Source organism: Onychomys torridus, chromosome 21, assembly GCF_903995425.1.
Source record: "Onychomys torridus chromosome 21, mOncTor1.1, whole genome shotgun sequence".
NCBI classification, from domain to species: Eukaryota; Metazoa; Chordata; class Mammalia; order Rodentia; family Cricetidae; genus Onychomys; species Onychomys torridus.
In genome coordinates, this window is record NC_050463.1 from 1,988,238 (window position 1) to 2,000,434 (window position 12,197).

Below are 12,197 nucleotides of genomic sequence, written 5' to 3' on the forward strand. Positions count from 1 at the left end.
CTGTGTAAGCCCAGGCTGGCCTCAGCTCCCTGGGTCGCTCCCTGGGTCGCTCAGGCCGGCCTGAGCTGATCCTCCCGCCTCACCTCCCGGGACAGAGGGTGGCCGAGCCTGGCCCGCACCTGGCAGGAGTCCACCTTCCCGTCCAGGTAGCCGGCGCACACCATCCTGTCGGTGAGCGAGTGGCCGTACAGGCTGGCACACAGGCCCTGGTCCAGCAGCTCCACGGTGGCCTTCTGAAGGACCTCCGGCTTGACCACTGCCGGACGGACAGGGAGAAGCGGGGTGAGAGCCGGGAGACGCAGGGCATCCCCTGGGGTCTGCACACTGACAGCCGAGCACCAGGGCTCCTCCTCACTCTGCCCACGCGTGCTAGGCTCCCAAACGCTCTCACGGACCCGCTTCCTCCTGACAACGCATTCTGTCCTCCAGGCTAAGGGTTTGGTTTGGCTTTCTTTCTTTTTTTCTCCCCAGAGCTGAGGACCGAACCCAGGGCCTTGGAGCGACCCAGGGAGCTGAGGCCAGCCTGAGCTACACAGGGAGCTGAGGCCAGCCTGGGCTACACAGGGAGCTGAGGCCAGCCTGGGCTACACAGGGAGCTGAGGCCAGCCTGGGCTACACAGGGAGCTGAGGCCAGCCTGAGCTACACAGGGAGCTGAGGCCAGCCTGAGCTACACAGGGAGCTGAGGCCAGCCTGGGCTACACAGGGAGCTGAGGCCAGCCTGAGCTACACAGGGAGCTGAGGCCAGCCTGGGCTACACAGGGAGCTGAGGCCAGCCTGAGCTACACAGGGAGCTGAGGCCAGCCTGAGCTACACAGGGAGCGACCGAGGCCAGCCTGAGCTACACAGGGAGCTGAGGCCAGCCTGAGCTACACAGGGAGCTGAGGCCGGGTCTCAAAAAGGAAAAGGAGAAACACCCTGCCTGAGCTTTTGTGGTTGACTGTATTTTATGAAATAGACGTCACTGTATGTTTTTACTTGTTTTTAGTTTATCCAGGCAGGGCTTCTCTGTGTAGCCCAGGCTGTCCTGGATCTCCCTCTGTAGCCCAGGCTGGCCTCGAACTCACAGAGATCCCCCTGCCTCTGCCTCCCGAGTGCTGGGGCGGAGCGATGGCTCCGAGGCCAGGAGCTTTAGGGGAGACGCCTGCACAGACAGGCAGACGTGCACATAAATATCCAGATAACCAACCGTGAGGGCGCTCGGCGCGGATGAGGCCCCCACAGCTGCGGTTCTGCGGGGCCCCGCGTGCTGACAGCGCTCCCCCGCTCCCAGGGTGACTCGGGGGGACCCCTGGTCTGCGAGGAGCCCTCCGGGAGGTTCTTCCTGGCCGGCATCGTGAGCTGGGGCATCGGCTGTGCGGAGGCGCGGCGGCCGGGGGTCTACGCCCGCGTCACCCGGCTGCGGGACTGGATCCTGGAGGTGACCCGCGCGCCTGCGGTGCCCACAGCGGCCCCTGCGCCCGCCACCCCCGGCCCTCCCCGGCCCACCAGCCCCGGCAGCCCGCCGCCCGGCACCTCGGCCAGACCCACGGCGGCGCCCAGCACCGCACCTCCACACCCCAGCACCGCGGCCAAGCCTCAAGGTACGGCGGCGCGGCCGGCCCCTCCCAGCGGGGGTGGGGCAGAGGAGGGGGCTCCATCGGCAGTCGACTATGGATGTCTGCCAGGAAGCAGGCGCTGGGGTGGGGGCTTCATTGCTGATCTTGAAGTTCCCGGTGCGGGGTCGGCAATCGATTGTCAGTGTCTGTCACGATAGACAGCAAGAAATGGGCGGGGTTGAGACTGGGTCTCTCTGGGTAGCTCTGGCTGCCCTGGAACTCTTTGTGCAAGCCTGGCCTCGAACTCACAGAGATCCGCCTGTCTCTGCCTGGACGCCAGGACCAGCTGTGATCACCTCTTGATGTCTGGTTCAATACTGTGGAAGTTTGGCAGCTGATAACTATTTATTGGGGGGGCGGTGCATGTGGAGGTGGAGGACAACTTGCAGGAATTGGCTTTCTCTCTCCACCATGTCGGGTCCAGGACATTGAACTCAGCAAAACTTAACAGATTTGGTAGCTAGTACCTTGGATGGAGGATTGGTGATTGATTGACAATGTCTGCCTTGAATCCTCAGTGAGAAATTGGTGATTGATTATTGGTGTCGTCCATGAGTGCACTTGATGGGAGATAGGCAATTTATTATTGGTATCAGTCTTGACACTGGGCGGGAAATTGGTGACCATTTATTGATATCTGCCATGAAGCACTCAATAGGGGATTGACAATTGATTGCTGATGTCTGCCATGAGCACAAGCCTATTACAGGCTGGTCATTCTTTGGGCTTACATTTTTTTATTTTAATTTAAATCTTTTGAGGCAGAGTCTCACTATGTAGCCCTGGCTGACCTGGAGCTCACTTTCTAGACCAGGTTGATTTTCAACTCAGAGCTCTGCCTGCCTCAGTCTCCCGGGTGCTGGGATTGAAGGCGTCCACTACTATTCCTGGCTTCACTTTTAATTTTTTGAAACTATAATGTAGGTGCATTTGAAAATGAAGCTGCAGGGGCTGCAGAGGTGGCTCAGAGGTTAAGAGCACCGCCTGCTCTTCCAGAGGACCTGAGTTCAATTCCCAGCACCCACATGGTGGCTCACAACCCTCTGTAATGAGAGCTGGTACTCTCTTCTGGCCTGCAGGGGTACATGCAGACAGAACACTGTATACATGACAAATAAAGTAAATTTTAAAAAAAGAAAAAGAAAATGAAGCTGCAAAGTCAACACAGTTAGAGTGACCCACAGGGTCAGCAAGAAGTTGGCTGACGTGGCTGTGGACCTGGTGGAAGTGAGACTGAGTCTCTGCGTGGCCAGTGTGGCCTGCGGGCACTGTCCCTGTCTGGCATGCCTCTCTTTGCCTTATCAGCCTTGCATCTCCTCTCGGGTTGTGTGTGTTCTGTGGTGCTGGGGTCTGGAGCCGGAGCCTGGTGCACTGGAGGCAAGGGCCCTGCCACAGCCCACCACACGGGCTCTGCCTCCTCCTGCATTCTTTCCCTCACTCCAGCCAGCCCTGTCTCTGTCCCCCTCTCTCTCCCCTCCCTTCTCAGGCAGTGTCTATTGTTTCCAATGCTGACTTCAAACTCAGAACAATCCTCCTGCCTCAGCTTCTGAGTGCTCGGATGACAGGCATGTGCCGCCACGTAGATGTGACCTTGTGGGTCCTGGGAATCTCACCGGGTGTGGTTGATTGTATCTCAGTCATTCCAAGCTCAGGATTCCCTGGTACCTCCAGCCCTGCCCCCCTGGGCGATGTCCTCATTGCTCTGTGTGTAGGTCACTCAGGGGCCAGAACAGGTGAGTCCTGGGTAGATAAGGACCCCACCCCCTCTCTCCCCTCTCTTTGCAGAGTGTGGGGCCAGGCCTGCGATGGACAAGCCCACTCGGATTGTGGGTGGACTCAGCGCCGTGTCTGGGGAGGTGCCCTGGCAGGCCAGCCTGAAGGAAGGGTCCAGACATTTCTGTGGAGCCACCGTGGTGGGTGACCGCTGGCTACTGTCCGCCGCTCACTGCTTCAACCAGTAAGGCCTCCCAAGGGTCCGGACGGTAGACTCGCTGGTGTAGTTGTGCATTCCTGTCCCTCTGTCTCAAAAATAAACAGCCAACACAAACCAAAACAGGCATGGAGGTCGCCCAGGCCCCCAACTGCCCCCTCTGGGCTCCACAGCAGGGACCTGGGTTCTGACCAGCAGTGACCTATGACATTCATAAAGCTGAGAGGGTCTTGGTCAGAGTACACTCTCTACCAGGTCCCCTTCCAGGGGGACCCTCCCTGGGGTGCAGGTGTTGGCTGGGAGGGGGCAGGGCAGGCATGCCTGAGGTCCTGTCTCCGCAGCACCAAGGCAGAACAGGTGCATGCGCACCTGGGCACGGCGTCCCTGCTGGGTGTTGGCGGGAGCCCCATCAAGCTGGGGGTGCGGAGGATGGTTCTGCATCCCCGCTACAACCCAGGCATCCTGGACTTTGACGTGGCCTTGCTGGAGTTGGCCCGGCCACTGGTCTTCAACAAGTTCATCCAGCCCATCTGTCTCCCCTTGGCCATCCACAAGTTCCCTGTGGGCCGGAAGTGCATGATCTCAGGCTGGGGCAACACACAGGAGGGAAATGGTGAGCAGGTCTCCAGGGCCTGGCCTGGGAGGGATGGGGTTTGGCTTCCCTCACCTGGGCCCTAAATCATTCCTCTGCGCTGACCCCACAACCTAAGAGCCACTCAATGTCTCCTAGGGGCTACATACGGACCCCCATTTGTGTGTATAAATAAAGTTTTATCGACACAATCTCCAGGCAGTGGTGCCTCACACATGTAATCCCAGTATTAGGGAGGCAGAGGCAAGCAGATCTCTGAGTTTGAGGCCAGCCTGATCTACATATTGAGTTCCAGGATAGCCAGGGCTACATAGAGAGTCCCTGTCTCTAAAAACAAAACAAACAAACAAACAAACAAAAATCCACACATTCATTGACCAGATGTCCATGGCTGCAAAAAACATCTGTGCTGACCCTTTGGCACAGACTTGAGCCACTAGCCTCTTGCTATCCCAGGGCCACGTGTAGCCCAGAGACTGGGTGTAAATAATGCTTGGTTGCCACGTCTCCCTGCACCTCCATTCACTAACAGGATAAACTGAAAATGTTTATTCTCTAGCTCAGTGGTGCTCAGCCTGCCTGATGCTGCAACTCTTTAATACAGTTCTTCATGTGTGGTGACCCAGCCATAAAACTATTTCATTGCTACTTCATAACTGTAATTGTGCTTCTTTTTTTTTTTTAAAAGATTTATTTATTTATTATTATGTATACAGTGTTCTGTCTGCACATATCCCGGCAGGCCAGAAGAGGGCGCCAGATCTCATTACAGATGGTTGTGAGCCACCATGTGGTTGCTGGGAATTGAACTCAGGACCTCTGGAAGAGCAGCCAGTGCTCTTAACCACTGAGCCATCTCTCCAGCCCACCCTTTTTTTTTTTTTTTTTTTTTTCCCCCTCTGTATAGTTTTGGTGCCTTTCCTGGATCTCGCTCTGTAGACCAGGCTGGCCTCGAACTCATCTGCCTCTGCCTCCCAAGCACTGGGATTAAAGGTGTGTGCCACCACCGCCCGACTTTGCTACTGTTATGAATCGTAATGTAAATATGTACTATGGGGCCCCCAAAGGGATCGCGGCCCATGGGGTGAGAACCATTGTTCTAGCCTTTTGTGAAAAGGTTGTATCAAAATGGGAATGGTTGGCCTGCAGCTGTCTTCCCAGCTTGGGAGGCGGTGGTGGGGGCATCATAGGTTCAAGGCCAGCCTGGGTTACATAGTGAGACCCTCAAAACTCCAAGAGTTAGGGGTGTGTTGAGCACTTGTCTAGCAGAGTCCCTGGGTTGCCCCCAAGCCCCACAGGAGAAAATAAAAATTTCTGTGATAGCCAGGTAGTGGTGGCGCACACCTTTGATCCCAGTACCTGGGAGGCAGAGGCAGAAGGATCTCTGTGAGTTCTGGGACAGCCAGAGCTACACAGTGAGACCTTATCTCAAACAAAACAAAAATTCCTGTGAGATCTGCTCACTGTCTCCAGGATAGGGACAGCACTTGGTGGCCCTGCTTGGTGACAGACACTCGGTGGCATCCTGAGCTCTCTTTCCCGGCAGCCACCAAGCCCGACATCCTGCAGAAGGCGTCCGTGGGCATCATAGAGCAGAAGATGTGTGGTGCCCTGTACAACTTCTCCCTCACGGACCGCATGCTCTGCGCCGGCTTCCTGGAGGGCAAGGTGGACTCCTGCCAGGTAGGTGTCACAGGGACACCCCAACCTCCCCCTAGGCTTGGGGTGCATCAGTGATGAGCATTTGCCTAGCGTGGTGAGGCCCCCCTGGGTTCCTTCCATCCCCGGTGCTCAAAAAAGAAGAGCCAGAATGATTGATGGAGGCTCAGAGATGACGCCTGAATGCAGAGCCTCAAGTCCAGTGGGAGTGGAGCCTTTCTCTTCCTTCGACGGTGTCCCATGCAGATCCGGTGGTGTCTCCCTCCTGCAGGGTGACTCTGGTGGCCCACTGGCGTGTGAGGAGACACCAGGTGTCTTCTATCTGGCGGGCATCGTGAGCTGGGGCATTGGCTGTGCTCAAGCGAAGAAGCCGGGCGTCTATGCCCGCATCACTCGCCTCAAGGACTGGATCCTGAAGGCCATGTCCTCAGGCCCCAGCTCCACGCCTCGCCCGCACACCTCCAGCACGCGGCTTATCCCTAACCAGCCCCCCAGAACCACAGCTGCTGGCCTCACTGTCCAAGAGGCCACCACCAGACCTGCAACCCCCAGGGCCACCAGCAGGGGGACCACTAGACCACTCAACAGGAGCACCACCAGGGCACAGACTCCAGCCCCGAATGCCCCAGGCACCACCACGCATTCCCAGCTGCCAGGTACGGTGACGGTGACTTGTGATGTGGTGCAGGCAGGTCCCTGTCACAGCTGGGGTTAGACAGGGCGCTGAAGACAGAGTGTCCCAGATTGCAGAGCTAGAGCTCAGTGTCAATGTCCTGTGGCCGCCTGCCCGGCCTTCAGTGGGCACTCTCTCCACGTCCTACTGTGTGCGCCTGTGTGCCGACATCTGTCCATTTGTTTGTGTGCGCACGTGTGTGCATACAGAGGCCAGAGGAGGGCGTCTGTGTCCCTCTCCACCAAGGACACAGACGCCATCCTCCGTCACTCCTAAATATTCCTCTGAGGCAAGGTATCTCATTGAACATGGAGCTTCTGGCTTCTGTTGCAGCAGGCGAGACCCAGCCATCCCCCTGTCTCTGTTGCCCTCCGAGCTGGGGTCAGCACGGCCATGCCCACTGAACCCCCTCTCCAGCTCCTGCTCCTTTCTTATTGTTCACTCCTGTGTATCAAGGCCCATGGTGGCCTGGAACCCACTCAGTATCTGAGGCTGACCTTGAACTCCTGATCCTCCTGCCTCAGCCTCTGGAGTCCTGAGATGACAGCTCACCCTGCCAGGCTGCCTCTCTGCTTGTGTCTCTCTTTCCATTCTGTTGGCACTGGGGGGTGCTCTCCTGCTGAGCCACACACCGGGGTCAGGGTCCGCTGGAGCTCTGCGGATGTGCCTACGGCTGGGGACTTGGCTTTCCGCTCCACATGCAGCAGTGCTCGGAGTGGAGGGCACTAAAATCAACCCTCTCATGGCCGAAGCTGCTGCATTCGCCTGCTAGGGCTGCCCCGGGACCCCACGGGCCCCAACGTCTCCTCCCTCCCCTCTTCCTGTCCTGCTTTACTGCTCTGTTTTCCGTCATGAGCTTGTGTCCTGAGCTCAGCTCCTCACACATGGCAGCATCGATGGGAATGCCCCAGGAGGCCCCTCCACCCACCAGGGCTCCTGCCAACCCAGGGCCCTGTGACCTATGATGGGCTGTCACGTCACCCAGATACACTCAACCCCAAGACCCCAGAATGCGACTGTGGGAGACAGTCTATAAATAGGCATTTTGGTAAAAAGTGGTCGCTGAGCAGGTTCCCCAATCTAAAGAGTGTCCCGGTAAGAAGCCAGGCCGGGCCTGAGGGCAAACACCTGCTGTCTCAGCCACTTGACGGGAGCATCACAAATCCGAGGCCAGCCTGGGCTATGAGGGGGTGTTGAAGGCCAGTGTGGGCAGCTTAGCCAGACTGTCTCTGATCAGCAAAAAGAAATGGAGCCCCGCCCAGAACCCCCAGTGAGGGCTGGGGGCGTGGTCAGGGTGGAGCCCCGCCTAGAATCCCCAGTGAGGGGCTGGGGGCGTGGTCAGGTTGGAGCCCCGCCCAGAACCCCCAGTGAGGGCTGGGGGCGTGGTCAGGGCGGAGCCCCGCCCAGAATCCCCAGTGAGGGGCTGGGGGCGTGGTCAGGTTGGAGCCCCGCCCAGAACCCCCAGTGAGGGCTGGGGGCGTGGTCAGGGCGGAGCCCCGCCCAGAATCCCCAGTGAGGGCTGGGGGCGTGGTCGGGGTGGAGCCCCGCCCAGAATCCCAGTGAGGGGCTGGGGGCGTGGTCAGGGTGGAGCCCCGCCCAGAACCCCCAGTGAGGGCTGGGGGCGTGGTCGGGGTCCAGTGTGGGAGGATCCGGCCTTCATCATGGCCAGGAATGTTCAAATAAAATAAAAAGAGAAAAAGGAGAAAGAGCGAGCAAGTTCCAGAAGGAGGAAGAACAGCTGGAGAGGAATGATGGCTCAGTGACGCCTTTGCGGGTGTGACCCAAAGGGGGTCGTGACCCACAGGTTGAGAGACACTGATCTCCAGGCCCAGGGTCCCCTTCCTCGGGCCCCTCGGAGAGTTGGTAAGGGGCTGCTCCCAACCCCACTGACGTCTCCGTGAGGAGGGCAGGGTTGGGTGGCGGTGACACAGCAGACGTGGTCAGGGCCGCCTGCGAAGGGGGAGGCTATTGGGGTCTCCCCAGGGCCTTTCCCGGAAGCCCTGTGCCTGAGGACCTCGGGTGAAGGTGACCCTGGCAGTGGCGGCGGCCTGAGAGCACCTCAGCTGGGGGCCCCGAAGTCAGCCTGCTGCCACGTCCCGGGACTGCCCCGATGGGGCCGCAGACCCCCTTTCCCGGGGCTCACACAGCACCTGCCGTCCTCAGGCTGCGGCCTGGCGCCCCCGGGGGCGCTGACCCGGATCGTGGGTGGCAGCGCGGCCTCGCGTGGGGAGTGGCCCTGGCAAGTGAGCCTGTGGTTGCGGAGCAGGGAGCACCGCTGCGGGGCCGTGCTGGTGGCCGAGAGGTGGCTTCTGTCCGCCGCACACTGCTTCGACATGTGAGTCTGGCCCCGTTGCGGGGTCCGCCCGCCCTTCCCCAGGCCACCTCTGCAATTTGGCTCCAGTCCCCAAGGCCACCGGACAGAAGGCACCGTCTCCCTGGCAGGTGGAGGGTGTAGTTCCTTAAGGGGACCCCCAACATGCACTCATGTGCCCTTGGGGCTCAGGGTGAAAGGGACAGACGGTTCTATGCTGGGGCAGGAGGCTCCACTGTGGAGGACTGGGGTGTGCGTGCGTTCGTGCGTGCATGTGTGTGCACACACAACAGCCCGGTTTCTACCGGGTGACCGACCTAGAGGGGTGAAGGGCCTTGTCTCGTCTCCAGAGGGTGTGGAGGGCAGGGGTGGGGACCATCCTCAGCTCTGGACATGGTGCCCGCTGGTGGTGTCCCCTCAGAGGGTCACAGGCGTGGCTGGGTGAGCCCCACTTGGGTAGGGGGACAGAGCAGCCCGTTCCCACCGGACGGTGACCCTGCCCACGCGCACCCTGCAGCTATGGGGACCCTATGCAGTGGGCAGCCTTCCTGGGCACCCCGTTCCTGAGCGGCGCCGAGGGCCAGCTGGAGCGGGTGGCACGCATCTACCGCCACCCGTTCTACAACCTCTACACGCTGGATTACGACGTGGCGCTGCTGGAGCTGGCGGGTCCCGTGCGCCGCAGCCGCCTGGTGCGACCCATCTGCCTGCCAGGGCCCGCGCGGCCCCCCGAAGGCGCGCGCTGCGTCATCACCGGCTGGGGCTCGCTGCGAGAGGGCGGTAGGCGCGCGGGCGGGGCACGGGCGCGGGGTGGCACACAGGGGCACCCCCACCCATTCCTTCGCCCTCACAGGCTCCATGGCTCGGCAGCTGCAGAAGGCGGCGGTGCGCGTCCTCAGCGAGCAGACGTGTCGCCGCTTCTACCCGGTGCAGATCAGCAGCCGCATGCTGTGCGCGGGCTTCCCGCAGGGCGGCGTGGACAGCTGCTCGGTGAGCGGGGCGGGGCGGCTCTCCCCGCAGCCCAGGCTGGCCTGAGCGCTGGCTCTCCACCTGGGACCTGGGGTTTAGTTCAGGTCCTCGGGCTTGTGTGACAAGAGCCCCCGACGGCGCCTGCCCGAGTCCCTCCCACCCAGCCCCCCTCTGACTCTGGGGACTGAGGCAGGATTTGAGACAAGGGCCTGCCTCGATGACGACACAAGCACACAACTCCTAACCAAGTCCTCGGAGACCACTGTGCTGTTCGCCACTGTGCGAACGCCTCCGACCCGAGCTCGGATCCCCAGCAGCCACACACAGGCCCCTGGTTACCGGCTGCAAGCACCTGTAACCCATTCTGTGAGACAGGATGGTGGCTGGGAATTGATGGCCGCCACCTACTTCCAGGGTCACCAAGTCCCCATATCTAAAGGGGAGGGAGCACTAAAGACCCAGCACCCCAGGCACACTGATGCGCGTGCGCGCGCACACACACACCCCGGGTCCTGGTCCCCAGAGGGACCGGGCGGAGGGCGCAGCCAGAGGCATTAAGAAAGCACCCTAGCACTGAACCCATTCCGTCCATGGCAGTTTCTCAGGGGGTCCTTCCGGGTCCCAAGGGCTGCTGGCCTGAGCGCACTTTCTCCTTCAGGGTGACGCAGGGGGACCCCTGGCCTGCAGGGAGCCGTCGGGCCAGTGGGTGCTGACTGGGGTCACCAGTTGGGGCTATGGCTGTGGCAGGCCCCACTTCCCAGGTGTCTACACTCGAGTGGCTGCGGTACTGGGATGGATAGGCCAGAACATCCAGGAGTGACCACCACGTGGCCGGCGACCCCACCCAGCGGAGTTGGTGGCAGGCAAGCACGGGAGTCCCGGATGGGAACGAGCTGTGGGCTGTAGATACTGCTCCAATAAACAGTTCCTGCCCCCAGCTCTGGCTCAGGACCTGTCTCCGCAACAGAGACCTTCTGACCCGGCCCCCTTGGTGCCTTTAACTTGTGAGACAGGCTCTTATGTACCCAAGGCTAACCTCAAATTTGACTCTCCTGTCCCCATCTGTCCGTCCACTGCGGCCGCCTCCCCCTCCCCAAGACGGGTGTGCACCACACTTAGTTTACACGGAGCTGGGGATGACACCCGGGGCCTCTTGCGTGACAGGTGAGCTCTACACAGAGCTATGGAGCCATGCTGTGTATCCCAGGCTAGCCCCCAGCCCTGATGACGGGCGCCGGAGCCCACTACAAGGCCGCCCCGTTTCTTTTTTCTTTTTGGTTTTTCCAGACAGGGTTTCTCTGTGTAGCTTTGGAGCCTGTCCTGGAATTCACTCTGCAGCCCAGGCTGGCCCCGAACTCACAGAGACCCGCCTGCCTCTGCCTCCCAGGGCTGGGGTTTCTCGTGGGGGAACAATGCCTTCCCGAGGGCCGGCAGGCCGGGGCCACCCAGGGGAAAGGTACCCGGGGCGGCTGGGCACTCTGGGAGCACACCGAGGCGGCAGGACGACACGGCAGCTGCTCTGCCCAGCAGCGCTTTATTGGCCCGCTCTCAGGTCACAGCCACCGCGGGTGGCTCGGGCGGCGCGGCGAGCCGCAAACAGTTCCGACCGCGGGCAGGCGGGCGGGCGGGCGGGCGCACGGTGCCCCGCGCAGCCCGGTCACATGTTGGCTCGCTCCCGCTGCAGTCGAGAGTTGTAGGCGCGGGACACGGTGTTCCAGGCGTCCATGTAGCGGTCCATACACATGGCGATGCACTTCTGCGGAGCGGCGGCGGGCGCAGGTTGAGTTAGGGACCCGAGCCCGGCATGGCCCTGCAGGCCTCCAACGACACATGCGCAGAAGCCGCTGCCCCACGCCCGCGCCCGCGCGGACGCCCCACCGCGCGGCGGCTCCAGGCTGCGCACGCGCTAAGTCCGCTCCTCCCTGCGGCTCTCCTCCCTGCGCCCCTCGCCACGCCGGGGTTCCCGGGGTCTCACCTGTTCCGAGTTATCCAAGGAGCCCCCGGGCTTCCCGATGCACTTCCGGAAACACTTGTCCGTCATCCTCTGTGGACACACGCGCGGGCTCAGCGGGGACCCACCCGGGGGGACCCGGCACCCACCCCGGCGCGCCCCGCACCTGCAGCAGCTCCTGCGCGTTGGCCACGGCGATCTGCACCTTCACCTGCTCCATGATGACCCCCGGGTCCAGCTTCCCGCCGCCCGCGCCGCCGCCGAAGTCCGAGCCGAAGCCGCTCTCCATGGCTGCGCAGTCCACCGGGCCGCGGCCGCGCGCCGACCCGCAGGCGCCGGAAGCCGCTGCGCTGACGTCACCAGCCTGGCAGGAAGCTGAGGCCCGAGTCACCATGGAAACGAAGCAAACTACATCTCCCACAATCCCGAGCGCGCCCCGCCAAGGGATCGCCCCGGCGCTGTGCGAAACTCCCATACTACAGTTCCCACAAGGCCTTGCGCGCTGTCCCTGGGTTG

The 12,197-nt window shown here is 61.2% G+C and overlaps 2 protein-coding genes across 2 annotated transcripts in view; one reads left to right on the top strand and one right to left on the bottom strand.

Annotated features, from left to right (window-relative positions):
- Tmprss9 (transmembrane serine protease 9) overlaps positions 1-10,703 on the top strand; it is a 14,373-nt gene extending 3,670 nt beyond the window's left edge. The window contains exons 4-13 of the mRNA XM_036171214.1: positions 26-413; positions 1,272-1,581; positions 3,382-3,553; positions 3,868-4,139; positions 5,665-5,801; positions 6,049-6,433; positions 8,614-8,785; positions 9,279-9,541; positions 9,615-9,751; positions 10,389-10,703. Of these exons, the coding sequence (XP_036027107.1) occupies positions 26-413; positions 1,272-1,581; positions 3,382-3,553; positions 3,868-4,139; positions 5,665-5,801; positions 6,049-6,433; positions 8,614-8,785; positions 9,279-9,541; positions 9,615-9,751; positions 10,389-10,550 (2,398 nt within the window). The 3' untranslated portion in view covers positions 10,551-10,703. The remainder of the gene's footprint in view (positions 1-25; positions 414-1,271; positions 1,582-3,381; positions 3,554-3,867; positions 4,140-5,664; positions 5,802-6,048; positions 6,434-8,613; positions 8,786-9,278; positions 9,542-9,614; positions 9,752-10,388) is intronic.
- Positions 10,704-11,232: 529 nt separating this feature from the next.
- Timm13 (translocase of inner mitochondrial membrane 13) lies at positions 11,233-12,042 on the bottom strand. Its single transcript, XM_036171055.1, has 3 exons — positions 11,848-12,042; positions 11,706-11,774; positions 11,233-11,486 (listed from the first exon to the last, which is right to left on the bottom strand). The coding sequence occupies exons 1-3, from the start codon at positions 11,968-11,970 to the stop codon at positions 11,388-11,390; spliced, it is 291 nt and encodes a 96-aa protein (XP_036026948.1). The 5' UTR covers positions 11,971-12,042; the 3' UTR covers positions 11,233-11,387.
- Between the last annotated feature and the right edge of the window lie 155 nt (positions 12,043-12,197).

Excerpts from the sequence above, each read along its gene's own strand:
- Timm13 (XM_036171055.1), bottom strand. The coding sequence starts at position 11,970 with ATGGAGAGCGGCTTCGGCTCGGACTTCGGCGGCGGCGCGGGCGGCGGG. Across the intron at positions 11,775-11,847 it reads ACGCGCAGGAGCTGCTGCAG|AGGATGACGGACAAGTGTTT; the intron begins GTGCGGGGCGCG and ends GTGTGTCCACAG. Across the intron at positions 11,487-11,705 it reads CCTTGGATAACTCGGAACAG|AAGTGCATCGCCATGTGTAT; the intron begins GTGAGACCCCGG and ends GCCGCTCCGCAG.